The sequence below is a fragment of the Ranitomeya variabilis genome, chromosome 2, assembly GCF_051348905.1.
Source record: "Ranitomeya variabilis isolate aRanVar5 chromosome 2, aRanVar5.hap1, whole genome shotgun sequence".
Lineage (NCBI taxonomy): Eukaryota > Metazoa > Chordata > Amphibia > Anura > Dendrobatidae > Ranitomeya > Ranitomeya variabilis.
Window position 1 is genome coordinate 385,309,846 of NC_135233.1, and position 15,412 is coordinate 385,325,257.

At 43.6% G+C, this 15,412-nt stretch overlaps 1 protein-coding gene across 1 annotated transcript in view; it reads left to right on the plus strand.

The window, feature by feature from the left end:
• Positions 1 to 15,412, plus strand: part of LOC143806204 (major histocompatibility complex class I-related protein 1-like) — an 81,783-nt gene that overhangs the window by 28,140 nt on the left and 38,231 nt on the right. Inside the window, exon 4 of the mRNA XM_077286328.1 lies at positions 9,951 to 10,220. Coding sequence (XP_077142443.1) covers positions 9,951 to 10,220 — 270 coding nt within the window. The remainder of the gene's footprint in view (positions 1 to 9,950; positions 10,221 to 15,412) is intronic.

Consider the following 15,412-nt stretch of genomic DNA (forward strand, 5'->3'; position numbering starts at 1 on the left):
CAGACCACAGGGTAGGCAGTGCCCGACCGGTCTGAAGGCAAATCCAGAGTCCCCTTATCCAGGTGGAAATCAGTAGCCTTCCTCTAGTGCCTGGATGTTGTAGTACCTCCCTGCTGAGCGTCTCGGTAAGGTCCTCACAACTGATGTAGATGTTCTAGATGTTATGTCTTTCTCTCTGTCCCCCTGATGGAATGGATACGACAAACCCATATGACTGGTGGCCTGAGGCTTTTTACAGGGACTCCATCACGCCCCGGCCCCTACAAGTTGCCACCGTGCCTCCTGGTTATAGGTCGGGCAGGTAACGTGGAATTATCTGTCCTGCCAGTCTCTGAAGTAAAGCGTAGAGATCCTTACTCCCTTGGTATTCTGGCTACCGGATTCCTGCGCCTCAGAGGGAAGCAGCTTGCTCCTGGCTGATCTCGCTCTGATATTCCCCTCCTGTGCTCTGCTTTCCTGCACACTCTCTGCAATATGTTCACTTTAGTGTCTTCTTCCAGGAGCTGCAGCACTTCAGGCTCCAGGATTCCTTATTCTCTCTCTGTCTTCCTGACAGGAAGTGAACTCTGAACCCCTTTTCCCTCCAGATCAGGATGTTTTATAGGGGAGTTCACCTTAAACAGGCTTAGAGCTTCCCCTTTTGGTCTGGAGTGTGAACATGTTGCATGCATTGTGTTACCTGATAAAGAGATCTCCTTTATTGCCTTCAGACGTAACATCACTCCCCCTGGTGGAAGAATGACATTACTGCAATGACCAGGACTCTGGGGTGCTGCAGTGTCATCAGCGAGTGGTCACATGGTAAAGGTGTCATCAGGGAGTGGTCACATGGTAATGGCGTCATCAGGGAGTGGTCACATGATAAAGGTGTCATCAGGGACAGGGAGTGGTCACATGGTAAAGGTGTCATCAGGGAGCAGCCACATGACTGCAACTCCATATACAGTTTTTAAGCAGCGCATAGAGAAGCCAAATAACCACACCATGGTAACAGATCATAAGTGTCAGATAAATAGATTCCTTTATCTAATTCCAAACTGAGAATTTTCTAATCATAGCTCTAATTGATTATATATAGAAAGATCAATTGATAGTCGCACAATAGATATCTCATTTAACAGAAAGCAACCTAATACATTCAGCTATAAGCAATGAATACAATATTCTACAACTGTAGAAAGACTTCACTATTTAATGCATATGATACAGGGAAGAGAGATTATTTTCAATATTAAGCCCCTTTGGTTGAAGCCAATCAAGTTCATGTATCCATCATAACTCCTTTTTCTTAAGTAATCCTCGTCTATCCCCTCCTCCCCTAAGTATTGGTACGCAATCAATAACCCTAAAATGTAATTGACTAACAAAATGTCTATTCTCAAAAAAAAATTTAGGGACCAGTAGGTGTACAAGACTTGTTCTAATTGTACTGTTATGTTTACTGATACGAGCCCATATCTCCATGGTGATTTCACCAACATAAAGCAGTCCACACAGACATGAGATTGCGTAAACCACATAATTACTACAACATGTATACCTATCATTGACTGTGAATAGTGTTGAGCATTCCGATACCGCAAGTATCGGGTATCGGCCGATACTTGCGGGTATCGGAATTCCGATACCGAGATCCGATACTTTTGTGATATCGGGAATCGGTATCGGGATTAATATCAATGTGTAAAATAAAGAATTAAAATAAAAAATATTGCTATACTCACCTCTCCGACGCAGCCTGCACCTTACCGAGGGAACCGGGAGCCTTCTTTGCTTAAAATGCGCGCGTTTACTGCCTTCCGTGACGTCACGGCTTGTGATTGGTCGCGTGCCGCCCATGTGATGGCGACGCGACCAATCACAACAAGCCGTGACGTAATTTCAGGTCCTGAATGCCTAATTCTAGGCATTCAGGATTTGAAAATTACGTCACGGCTTGTGATTGGTCGCGTCGCGGTCACATGGGCGGCACGCGACCAATCACAAGCCGTGACGTAATTTTCAAATCCTGAATGCCTAGAATTAGGCATTCAGGACCTGAAATTACGTCACGGCTTGTTGTGATTGGTCGCGTCGCCGTCACATGGGCGGCACGCGACCAATCAGAAACCGTGACGTCACGGAAGGCAGTAAACGCGCGCATTTTAAGCAAAGAAGGCTCCCGGTTCCCTCGGTAAGGTCCAGGCTGCGTCGGAGAGGTGAGTATAGCAATATTTTTTATTTTAATTCTTTATTTTACACAGTAATATGGATCCCAGGGCCTGAAGGAGAGTTTCCTCTCCTTCAGACCCTGGGAACCATCAGGGATACCGTCCGATACTTGAGTCCCATTGACTTGTATTGGTATCGGGTATCGGTATTGGATTAGATCCGATACTTTGCCGGTATCGGCCGATACTTTCCGATATCGATACTTTCAAGTATCGGACGGTATCGCTCAACACTAACTGTGAACCTTTTCCCAGTTCGAAGATGTGAAAACAAATCACCCTTTAACAGATTACCATAGCAGGTTCATCCCCAACAAGTTTTCATCAGTTCCGATCATGTACAGTGTGCCTATCAGAAGCCGACACGCATACACCCGGCTTCAGAGGATCAGTGCAGTGAGGGAACGGAGCCGTGTACGTGGTATGTATATCGCTGGCGATGGTGCTTGTAAGTCATGTTATCACGCCCACAGGGGAGACTGGGCAAAAATGGCCTGCATGGCGCAGTTCCAAGATAAAAGCCATTGCTGAGCAATAAGAACATAAAGGCACATCTCAGTTTTGCCAGAAAACATCTTGATATTTGCCAAGACTTTTGGGAGAATATTCTGTGGACTGATGAGACAAAAGTTTAATTATTTGGAAGGTGTGTGTCCCATTACATCTGGCGTAGAAGTAAACAGCATTTCAGAAAAAGAACATGATACCAACAGTAAAATGTGGTGGTAGTAGTGTGATGGTCTGGGGCTGTTTTGCTGCTTCAGGTCCTGGAAGACTTGCAGTGGTGAACTGAAGGAGAATGTCCAGCCATCTGGTCATGACCTCAAGCTGAAGTGAACTTTAGTTATGCAGCAGGACAATGATCCAAAACACACCAGCAAGTCCATCTCTGAATGGCTTAACAAAAACAAGATTAAGACTTTGGAGTGGCCTAGTCAAAGTCATGATTTTAATCTGTTTAAGATGCTGTAGCATGATTTTAAAAAGGCAGTTCATGCTGGGAAACCCACCAATGTGGTTGAATTACAACAATTCTGCAAAGAGGAGTGGCCAAAATTCCTCCAGAGCGTTGTAAAAGACTCATTGCCAGTTATCGCAAACGCTTGATTGCAGTTGTTGCTGCTAAGGGTGGCGCAATCAGCCATAAGGTTTAGGGGGTAATCACTTTTTTCACACAGAGACCTGTAGGTTTGGATTTATTTTTCCTTTACTAATAAAGACCTTCGTTTAAAAACTGCATCTTGTATTTACTTCTTATCTTTGTCTAATATGTAAATTTGATTTGTGATCTGAAACATTTAAGTGTACCAAACATGCAGAATAATAAATAATAGCAAATCAGGAAGGGGGCAAGCACATCTTTCACACCACTGTGTGTGTGTGTGTATATGTGTGTATATACACTCACTGGCCACTTTATTAGGTACACCTGTCCAACTTCTTGTTAACACTTAATTTCTAATCAGCCAATCACATGGCGGCAACTCAGTGCATTTAGGCATGTAGACATGGTCAAGACAATCTCCTGCAGTTCAAACCGAGCATCAGTATGGGGAAGAAAGGTGATTTGAGTGCCTTTGAACGTGGCATGGTTGTTGGTGCCAGAAGGGCTGGTCTGAGTATTTCAGAAACTGCTGATCTACTGGGATTTTCACGCACAACCATCTCTAGGGTTTACAGAGAATGGTCCGAAAAAGAAAAAAAATCCAGTGAGCGGCAGTTCTGTGGGCGGAAATGCCTTGTTGATGCCAGAGGTCAGAGGAGAATGGGCAGACTGGTTCGAGCTGATAGAAAGGCAACAGTGACTCAAATCGCCACCCGTTACAACCAAGGTAGGCCTAAGAGCATCTCTGAACGCACAGTGCGTCGAACTTTGAGGCAGATGGGCTACAGCAGCAGAAGACCACACCGGGTACCACTCCTTTCAGCTAAGAACAGGAAACTGAGGCTACAATTTGTACAAGCTCATCGAAATTGGACAGTAGAAGATTGGAAAAACGTTGCTTGGTCTGATGAGTCTCGATTTCTGCTGCGACATTCGGATGGTAGGGTCAGAATTTGGCGTAAACAACATGAAAGCATGGATCCATCCTGCCTTGTATGGAGCATCTTTGGGATGTGCAGCCGACAAATCTGCGGCAACTGTGTGATGCCATCATGTCAATATGGACCAAAATCTCTGAGGAATGCTTCCAGCACCTTGTTGAATCTATGCCACGAAGAATTGAGGCAGTTCTGAAGGCAAAAGGGGGTCCAACCCGTTACTAGCATGGTGTACCTAATAAAGTGGCCGGTGAGTGTATATATATATATATATATATATATATATATATATTACAGACCAAAAGTTTGGACACACCTTCTCATTTAAAGATTGTTCTGTATTTTCATGACTATGAAAATTGTACATTCACACTGAAGGAATCAAAACTATGAATTAACACATGTGGAATTATATACTTAACAAAAAAGTGTGAGACAACTGAAAATATGTCTTATATTCTAGGTTCTTCAAAGTAGCCACCTTTTGCTTTGATGACTGCTTTGCACACTCTTGGCATTCTCTTGATGAGCTTCAAGAGGTAGACACCGGAAATGGTTTTCACTTCACATGTGTGCCCTGTCAGGTTTAATAAGTGGGATTTCTTGCCTTATAAATGGGGTTGGGACCATCAGTTGTGTTGTGCAGGAGTCTGGTGGATACACAGCTGATAGTCCTACTGAATAGACTGTTAGAAACTGCTACAAAGAAACTGGCTCACATGAGGACCGCCCCAGGAAAGGAAGACCAAGAGTCACCTCTGCTTCTGAGGATAAATTTATCCAAGTCACCAGCCTCATAAATGGCAGTTTAACAGCAGCTCAGATTAGAGACCAGGTCAATGCCACACAGAGTTCTAGCAGCAGACACATCTCTACAACAATTGTTAAGAGGAGACTTTGTGCAGCAGGCCTTTATGGTAAAATAACTGCTAGGAAACCACTGCTAAGGACAGGCAACAAGCAGAAGAGACTTGTTTGGACTAAAGAACACAAGGAATGGACATTAGACCAGCAGAAATCTGTGCTTTGGTCTGATGAGTCCAAATTTTAGATCTTTGGTTCCAACCACCGTGTCTTTGTGCGATGCAGAAAAGGTGATTGGATGGACTCTACATGCCTGGTTCCCACCGTGAAGCATGGAGGAGGTGTGATGGTGTGGGGGTGCTTTGCTGGTGACACTGTTGGGGATTTATTCAAAATTGAAGGCATACTGAACCAGCATGGCTACCACAGCATCTTGCAGCGGCATGCTATTCCATCCGGTTTGCATTTAGTTGGACCATCATTTATTTTTCAACAGGACAATGACCCCAAACACACCTCCAGGCTGTGTAAGGGCTATTTGACCAAGAAGGAGAGTGATGGGGTGCTACGCCAGATGACCTGGCCTCCACAGTCACCAGACCTGAACCCAATCGAGATGGTTTGGGGTGAGCTGGACCGCTGAGTGAAGGCAAAAAGGCCAACAAGTGCTAAGCATCTCTGGGAACTCCTTCAAGATTATTGGAAGACCATTCCCGGTGACTACCTGTTGAAGCTCATCAAGAGAATGCCTAGAGTGTGCAAAGCAGTCATCAAAGCGAAAGGTGGCTACATTAAAGAACCTAGAATATAAGACATATTTTCAGTTGTTTCACACTTTTTTGTTAAGTATATAATTCCACATGTGTTGATTCATAGTTTTGATGCCTTCAGTGTGAATGTACAATTTTCATAGTCATGAAAATACAGAAAAATCTTTAAAAGAGAAGGTGTGTCCAAACTTTTGGTCTGTACTGTGTTTGTGTATATATATATATATATATATATATATATATATATATATATATATATATATATATATATACTGTGTGTATATGTATATGTGTGTGTGTGTGTGTTTATATATATATATATATATATATATATATATATATATATATATATATATATATATATATATATATATATATTAGTTGTGCTCAAAAGTTGACCCTGATCACGGGTTCACATACCCTGGTGATTTTGGCCTGATGACATGCACAGAAGTTGACACATTTGGCTACTAAAGTAACATCCTCACCTGTGACCTGTTTGCTTGTAATAAGTGTGCGCATAAAAGCTGAGTGAGTTTCTGGGATCCAGACAGACTCTTGCATCTTTCATCCAGCCACTGATGTTTCTGGATTGTGAGTCATGGAGAAAGCAAAAGAATTGTCAATGGATGTATGGGAAAAGGTAGTTGAACTGTATAAACAGGAAAGGGATACAAAAAGATATCCAAGGAATTGAAAATGGCAGTCAGCAGCATTCAAACTGTGATTAACAAATGGAAAATCAGGGGCTCTGTAAAAACAAAATCACGGTCAGGTAGACCAACAAAAATGTGTAAGGAGTTAAACAGATATGGACGGTGATAATGCTGATCGTGGCTGATGCAGCAAGTTGTCAGCTACAGTGGACAGCCGTATGGGGATGCTAGTCTCTTATATCTCAGGTCAGTTAAAAGATGTATTGATGGTCATTAATGTAATGTAAATATATTGCTCGTATTGTATAAATGTAGGGAAAGTGTAGTATTTAGATTAGCCCACTAGAGGGGGCGTAATAGGATAAGATAGACCAATAGGAGTTAGTTAATTAGGAGGAGCCAGCTGGGTGTAAGCTGGGGGAACTTCCTGGAGTTAGGCAATAGGCAGAGAAGGCTGAGAACCAGGACAGGTAAGTTGTGTCCCGCAATGCTCAAGCTGGGAGCCTAGCTGTCCAGGGCCTATGGGCTGACAGTCACACGGTGGTGGAGGAATGCAGGGCAGCATCAAGATGGTAGCAATTTAATAAATAGCCTTTTTAATTAGATGGTGGTAATTTTTATATAAAACGTATTGTTCTATTTCTGTTGGATTTCTTCTGGCTGGAACTTTTACTTGATAAGGAAATTTGGGTTGGATAAATTTATCCCTGTGTGTGCTGCGGCCGCTCCCAATAAGACTGAGTATTTTGAGCGCTCAAGGAATGAGACTGCACACCATTGTTGTGTCAATAACATTCCATCAATACTGATGCTTTATGTACATACATAGTTTTTATGATAGCATATAGAAAGGAGTGGTTAGGGGTTGTTAGGGGTGGTTAGTTAATTACCATATTGTCTAGCTCCTCTGTCATTGGTTATCTAAACATATATGGAATATTGTGATTAATGCACATATGACTGCTGATTAAGCAACTAAAATGTATCTCTGCATCTAGGACAAAGTTGAGACATCTGATCAGCACTTAATACATCTGGCGTTGTTCTGCTTTTGAGATGGAAAACCCCATACAATCTGTCTGGCTTATATCAGTTTATGTCAGCCATTTTAAGCCATTGATTATAATGTATATATTAGCTGTGAGTATATGAGTATATATGATTATAGACGAGTATACATGCAAGTGAGATCTACATGATATATATATATTTCTATCACAGACTCGGGAGATGATGAGTCTGGGAGGTCCTCTTTCATTCCTTTTGAGTGGGTTCGTGTCCCCTTTTGTTATAATTTGCTTCCACCAAATTTCTCATTTTTTTTATTTCTTCTTCTGTATAAATATGCCTGCAAATGAAAATATATAATTATACAATATAAATTATTCTGTTTTAAATCAAATCTGAAATATTAATTTGTCATGTGCTGTACCATATATCAGTGTGATGAACTTTGACACTGACATGTGATTCCCTTGGCGCCAGAATTGAATGTATCTATTTAAACAGCATATAGTGATGTTGTATGCTTATAGCATCTCCTGAGGAAGAAGTCCTAGTGGCTTTGAAACCCGTTAAGAATAAACAATCATCTTTATCTCCAATACGCCTGGACATTCATTTCTACAGCAGCACGGATGATATCCACAAAAACCTTGATTTGAACATCCAGAATCGGTCACTAGTTTGGCCAATGGATCTGTGGCAGCTGGTAAACTCTGAGGAGTTTTTTCATGCTATATTTATTGGAAGCATCAGGTGAGTGCAATCTCATCTTATATCTTGAAATCTCCATCAGATAAGACCCTATTGCGCTTTTCTTTCCTGCAGTGTCTTTGATTACTATTCAGACCTGGCATGTTACACCATCTTGTATGCTTGAAAAAGACCTATGGCTGGTTGATACGTTGCATCTATGGCAGAAAACCTTGGACGTTGTCTTCTTTTTTTTTTTTTTTTTTAATTGAGTTTTTCCCAAGTGGACTCCTTAGGACTACTTTGATGCCCCCATCTTTGGACCTGGTTGTTCTTTATAATGGTCCAATATTGGAGTGTTGCGAGCCACCTTCATTTTTATGTTAGTGCCAATTATATCTTGCACTTAGCTGATATTTCTTTAGCACAGGGTCGCCACTTATTCATGGTCGGGATGTTTGTTCTCCTTCCATTTATCGTTCACAGGACTAGTCTACGTTGAGCTGAAGGCTGGAGTGTGACGGTTCAGAGCACATACTTATGCTCTTGAAATCGTAGACTGTACATTGTATAGAAGATGCCCATGAGACTCCATAAGCTCATTAAAATGGGCCAGTGTGAGGCGGTTCTCAGGGTACTGTCACACAGTACCATTTTGATCGCTACGACGGCACGATCCGTGACGTCGCAGCGATCGTATGATTATCGCTCCAGCGTCGTAGACTGCGGTCACACGTTGCAATCACGGCGCTGGAGCGATGCCGAAGTCCCCGGTAACCAGGGTAAACATCGGGTAACTAAGCGCAGGGCCGCGCTTAGTAACCCGATGTTTACCCTGGTTACCAGCGTAAACGTAAAAAAAACAAACAGTACATACTTACATTCCGGTGTCTGTCCCCGGCGTTCTGCTTCTCTAGTCTCCACTGTGTAAGCGCCATAGCCGGCAAGCACAGCGGTGACGTCAGACGTCACCGCTGTGCTCGCTTTCCGGCCGGCAGACGCTCACACAGTGGAGAGAAGCTGAGACGCTGGAGGACAGACACCGGAATGTAAGTATGTACTGTTTGTTTTTTTACGTTTACGCTGGTAACCACGGTAAACATCGGGTTACTAAGCGCGGCCCTGCGCTTAGTTACCCGATGTTTACCCTGGTTACAAGCGAACACATCGCTGGATCGCTGTCACACACAACGATCCAGCGATGTCAGCGGGTGATCAAGCGACGAAAGAAAGTTCCACACGATCTGCTACGACGTACGATTCTCAGCAGGATCCCTGATCGCTGCTGCGTGTCAGACAGTGCGATATCGTAACGATATCGCTAGAACGTCACGAATCGTACCGTCGTAGCGATCAAAATGGTACTGTGTGACAGTACCCTAAGAGTTTTCTGAAATTAGAAATTGGACAGATAAAGGATTGCAAACAATGTTAAAGACTAAAGAAGAATGAACCATCACAACTCTTAGCCAAAGACGCAAACCCTGATATCTGACATCAAACATAAGATAAAATAAGATCATGAGTTATCGGCTGGCTCGGGGTCGGCCACTGCTTTATTATTAAGGCATTAAATAACATATGGATACTTTGAAAAGCAATAAACATACCAGCCACATCAGTGAAATCAGTCAGACTTCACATGTATTTCTGGGGGCTACTTACCTTACAAACACTGAGAATTGCAGATTATATATCTTTACTACTCAGCAATAGAATATAATCTTTGGTGCAGATAAACTGTAAATATATCTTATGTCTTTCTCTCTCAGTTCGGCCCCAGGTGAAGGTGTCCAGTCAGGAAAATGGAGACACCATAAAGCTTCACTGCCAGGTGTACGGATTTCACCCCCGACCTGTGGATGTGAAATGGATGAACGGGGAGGACGAGGTTCACTCATATGAGACAACACGTGTCCTCCCCAATCCTGATGGCACCTATCAGATCAGAGTCAGCACAGAAGTGACCCCCAAAGATAGCAACAGCTACTCCTGTTATGTGGATCACAGCAGCCTGGAGGAGCCTTTCCTTATACAGTGGGGTGAGTTATATCTAAAATAAAATTCATGCTTCTAAACTGTTGAGTGTCCATCATCTGGGAACTGATCGGTTACGATGACCTCTACATTTTTTCACAACCAAGAAGTTTTTCTAAACCACATCCATTCCATGCACCCACTACTCACCTATATACACAGTCTGACAGTGCATTTAGTTGCCAATACGCTGTCTGATGATGAAGCTGCCCCAGCGTCGCATAGAGGAAAGCTAATGAAAGTGTTGCTTTCCGAGAGTCTGGGCCAAGATATCGCCTTCTTCTGTGAGTCTCCATTCCAGGAGAATTGGCAACAGTGGTATAACAAAGAAAAACTGAGAAAGTTCTATATGTTCTGATTGGTGTTTGTTTCTCGGTAGTCTAACTTGTTTATTGGTAAACATGAGCGCGGTAAAACTATAAGAATACAAATGAAATGGATAAGTATTGGGCAAATAATAACACGGCTGCAACTAACAGAGAAAGCGTATAGTATGATGCAACTGGTATATGACTACATACAGTAAGTCACTGATAATAGATTTCCTATATACTGGCTGCTATACAGTAAATCACATTCTGTACAACACTATATTTGAAGAACAGAGGTAACAATCTTACCGGATAAACTTAACCAGGATGGAAAGTAAGCGAGATAGTTCCAGCACAGCACATGAGCACGTGTGTCCAGGAAGTACACAGAAAGTAATGGAGTCTCCCTCTCCCAGGATGCCTTGGTACAATCCAACAATGCAACACTTACTAAGACACAGACAATAAATTTAACCACCGCTAGATGGTGCTATAACATAGCAAACCAAACACTATAGTACTAAAACTTTAATGTATAATACGAACCACACTGTCCTTATTAGAATGGACAGAACACTACCCGCTTGGCATCAACTGATGCCACCTACAACTCTTTTGGATTTGAAGTGATTGTCTTTAGTCACCGTACGTAGAACGGATACCTGAGGGCAGATTTCCTCATCTGCCTCTGGATCTACCAGTTCAAAGGTGTTTGACTTGTCAATGTATGGCGTCGAACGGTATAAGAATGTAGGGCCAGTAAACCAGGTTGTGTCCTTAAGGTGTCTCGCCTCAACGGATCTGGTTGCGTGGTCCGCAGGATTGTGGTGTGTGGACACATGGTGCCACTGTTTAGGGTGGGTGGATCTCCTGATCCTTAGCACCCGATTGCTGACATAGACATAAAAGCGGCGAGTTTCATTGCCAATGTACCCCAGCACTACCTTGCTGTCTGTGTAGAACTTGACTTCTTTGACTTCCAGGTCGATTTCTGTTGAAATAAGTTCAGCTAACTCTACTGCTAGCACAGCTGCTGCACAGAGTTCTAGTCTGGGTACTGTGTGTTCACGGAGTGGGGCCAGTTTTGTCCGGCTCATAACAAGCCTTACATGGCATTGTTTGTTGATGTCAGTCATTTTCAAGTACTCTACTGCTGCAATTGCTTTGGTTGAGGTATCGCAGAAGATACAAAGCCTTTGCATCTTGACTTCTGTTGATCGCACGGAAGCATATGGTCGTGCCAAGTAGAGACTTGACAGGGCTTCTAAAGAGTTCTTCCATCTTGCCCACAAGTCTCTTTTCTCGATGGGAAGCGGATCATCCCAATCGGACGTCTCTTGGGTGAAGTCTCTCAACATCATTTTACTTTGGATAGTTACAGGGGTTACAAATCCCAGAGGATCGTACAAGCTGTTTACAACGGACAGGACGCCTCTACGCGTGAAGGGTTTCTCTTCCTCGCTGATCTGGAAGGTGAATGCATCCTTTTTCAAATCCCAGAGTAAACCAAGGCTCTGCTGCATGGGAAGGGAGTCCATGCTTAAATCCAAGTCTTTTAAATCGGTTGAGTAATCTTGAGAGGGAAAGGCTGCCACTAGTTTTTGGCTGTTAGAAGCAATTTTGTGCAACCTCAAATTGGACGAAGCGAGCATTTCTTGTGCCCTTTTCAGGAGACTGACTGCCAACTCATCTGTGGGTGTGGATTTCAGGCAGTCATCTACGTAGAAGTCCTTTTCCACAAACGATCTTACATCCGACCCATACTTTGCTTCACCCTCTCTGGCTGAATGTCTAAGACCATAGATAGCGACAGCAGGGGAGGGGCTGTTCCCGAAGATGTGTACTTTCATACGATATTCCAATATGTCTTTGTAGGGGTCATTATCACGGTACCAGAAGAACCTCAAAAAGTTTGTGTTCTTCTTTAACAAGGAAGCAGTGAAACATCTGTTGGATGTCGGCCATAAATGCTACTGCATCCTTGCGGAAGCGAAGAAGTACTCCCAGAAGTCTGTTATTGAGGTCTGGACAAGACAGAAAGACGTCGTTTAATGAGACAAATCGACTGTAGACAAGTTCTATGTTGTTGGGTAAGCGTTGCCTCTGTGGTTTGAATGGTAAAGGTGCGGCCCAACTCCTTGATTCATCTCTTACTATGTCTCGATCCATGATGTCCAAAATCAGTCTGTCCTCTATGGATGTTGCTACCTGATTGTCCTCTCTTGTCCTGTGGAAAACTGTGCACCCTATATGATCTTGCTCACCGTCGCATGCATGGTCTTCACAGGAAGGGTCAGCTATCGGACAAGGTGGAGCGGTGTTGTGTGGCAATTCTTTAATCAGGAAACTGCTCTCGCATGGCTGGAAGAGAGATGAACGTCCATTTTCGAGAGTATTGGTGAGCATGCTGTTGACTGATGTCGGCCTGTGTGCTCCACCCAAACAGACGTCTCCCACAATGACCTATCCTAGGTCAAGTCTCTGAGTATATGGGGCATTTTGTGGGCCTTTAATCTGTCCTCTAGCCTTGTGGACCCGTAGTATGTCTCTTCCGAGGAGTAAGACGATTGGAGCTCCTTGGTCCAGTTCCGGTATCAGGTGAGCTATACGTTTCAAGTGGGTGTGATGAGCTGCTACCTCTGGTGTAGGTATCTCAGACCTGTTGTCAGGGATCTGGTTGCACTCCAGAATTGACGGCAAGGATAAGCGGATTTGACCGTCTATAGACTATACCTTGAATCCGGTCGCTTTCCTCCCCGCCATCTCGACAGTACCTGCACATGTCTTCAAGGAGTACGGAGAGTCGGGGACCAGCAATGTTGAAGGTGTTGAAGAGAAAGGACTTAGATAGAGACCTGTTGCTCTGGTCATCCAAGATTGCGTATACCTTAATTGCCTTATCCCGTTGGCTCGCTGGGAATACTCTTACAAGACAAATTCCTTGCAGATCTCTGTACACTGAAAAGTGACCACTGGGGTGTCAGTGTCAGTGTCCATCTGTTTTTCGGCAGACTCTTCTACTCGCGACTATACCTGTTGTGAATTCCGTTCTCGGGCTCCCTCCTGTGGTCGTGAATGGTACTTTGGTGAGTTCTGTCCTTGGACACCCTCTGGTGGCTTTGAGTGGAACTGCTGATCTTTGAGGTTGGCTTTTTCAGCTGCCCTCGCTTATTGCTTCTGCTGGCTTCCCTATTTAACTCTGCTCAGATCGTTAGTTCATGCCAGCTGTCAATGTCTCAGTACTGGTTCAGATCTCTCTTGGATTTCTCTGATGACCTGTCTACTCCAGCAGAAGCTAAGTCCCTGCTAGTTCATTTGTTGTTCATTGGTTTTTGAATATATTTCTCAGTACATGCTATGTTCTAGTCCAGCTTGCTATTATGATATTTCCTTGCTAGCTGGAAGCTCTGGGGGTGCAGAGCTGCACCTCCACACCGTGAGTCGGTGTGGAGGTCTTTTTGCACACTCTGCGTGGTTTTTGTAGTTTTTAATACTGACCGCATAGTTCCCTTTCCTATCCTCTGTCTATCTAGAGAAGATTCGGCCTCCTTTGCTAAAATCTGTTTCATTCCTGTGTTTGTCACTTCCCTCTTAACTCACAGTCATTATTTGTGGGGGGCTACCTTTCCTTTGGGGAATTTCTCTGAGGCAAGGTAAGGTTTCTATTTCTATCTTTAGGGGTAGTTAGCTCTTAGGCTGTGAAGAGGCATCTAGGGAGAGTTAGGCACGCTCCACGGCTATTTCTAGTGTGTGTTATAGGATTAGGGATTGCGGTCAGTAGAGTTACCATCTCCTCAGAGCTTGTCCCAGGTTTTCCGTTTTAACCATCAGGTCATTCCGGGTGATCCTAACCACCAGGTCCATAACAGTACAGCTGGCCATAAAGTGTTAATGCATCTCAAAAGAGGGATAAGAGAAGTTCTGAGTCAATTTTTTTTTCTTTGCAGCTTGTTTTGTCTTTCTTTTCCCCTTAACCTCTGGGTGGTTCAGGACTCAGGTGTAGATATGGATATTCAAGGTTTGTCCTCTTGTGTGGATCAACTCACTGCAAGGGTACAAAGTATTCAAGATTATGTAGTTCAGAATCCGATGTTAGAGCCTAGAATTCCAATTCCTGATTTGTTTTCTGGGGATAGATCTAAATTTCTGAATTTCAAAAATAATTGCAGACTGTTTCTTGCTCTGAAACCCCGCTCCTCTGGTGACCCCATTCAGCAAGTAAAGATTATTATTTCTTTGTTGTGTGGCGACCCTCAAGACTGGGCATTCTCCCTTGAGCCAGGAAATCCTGCATTGCTTAATGTAGATGCATTTTTCCTAGCGCTTGGATTGCTTTATGATGAACCAAATTCTGTGGATCAGGCAGAGAAAATCTTGCTGGCTCTATGTCAGGGTCAGGACGCAGCAGAAGTATATTGCCAGAAGTTTAGAAAGTGGTCTGTGCTTACACAATGGAATGAGTGTGCCCTGGCAGCAATTTTCAGAAAGGGTCTTTCTGAAGCCCTTAAAGATGTTATGGTGGGGTTCCCCACACCTGCTGGTCTGAATGAATCAATGTCCTTGGCCATTCAGATTGATCGGCGTTTGCGCGAGCGCAAAGTTGTGCACCACTTGGCGGTGTCCTCTGAGCAGAGGCCTGAGCCTATGCAATGTGATAGGACTTTGACCAGAGCTGAACGGCAAGAACACAGACGTCAGAATGGGCTGTGTTTTTACTGTGGTGACTCCACTCATGCTATCTCTGATTGTCCTAAGCGCACTAAGAGGTTCGCTAGGTCTGTCACCATTAGTACTGTACAGCCTAAATTTCTCTTGTCTGTTACTCTGATTTGCTCATTGTCGTCCTACTCTGTTATGGCATTTGTGGATTCGGGCGCTGCCCTGAA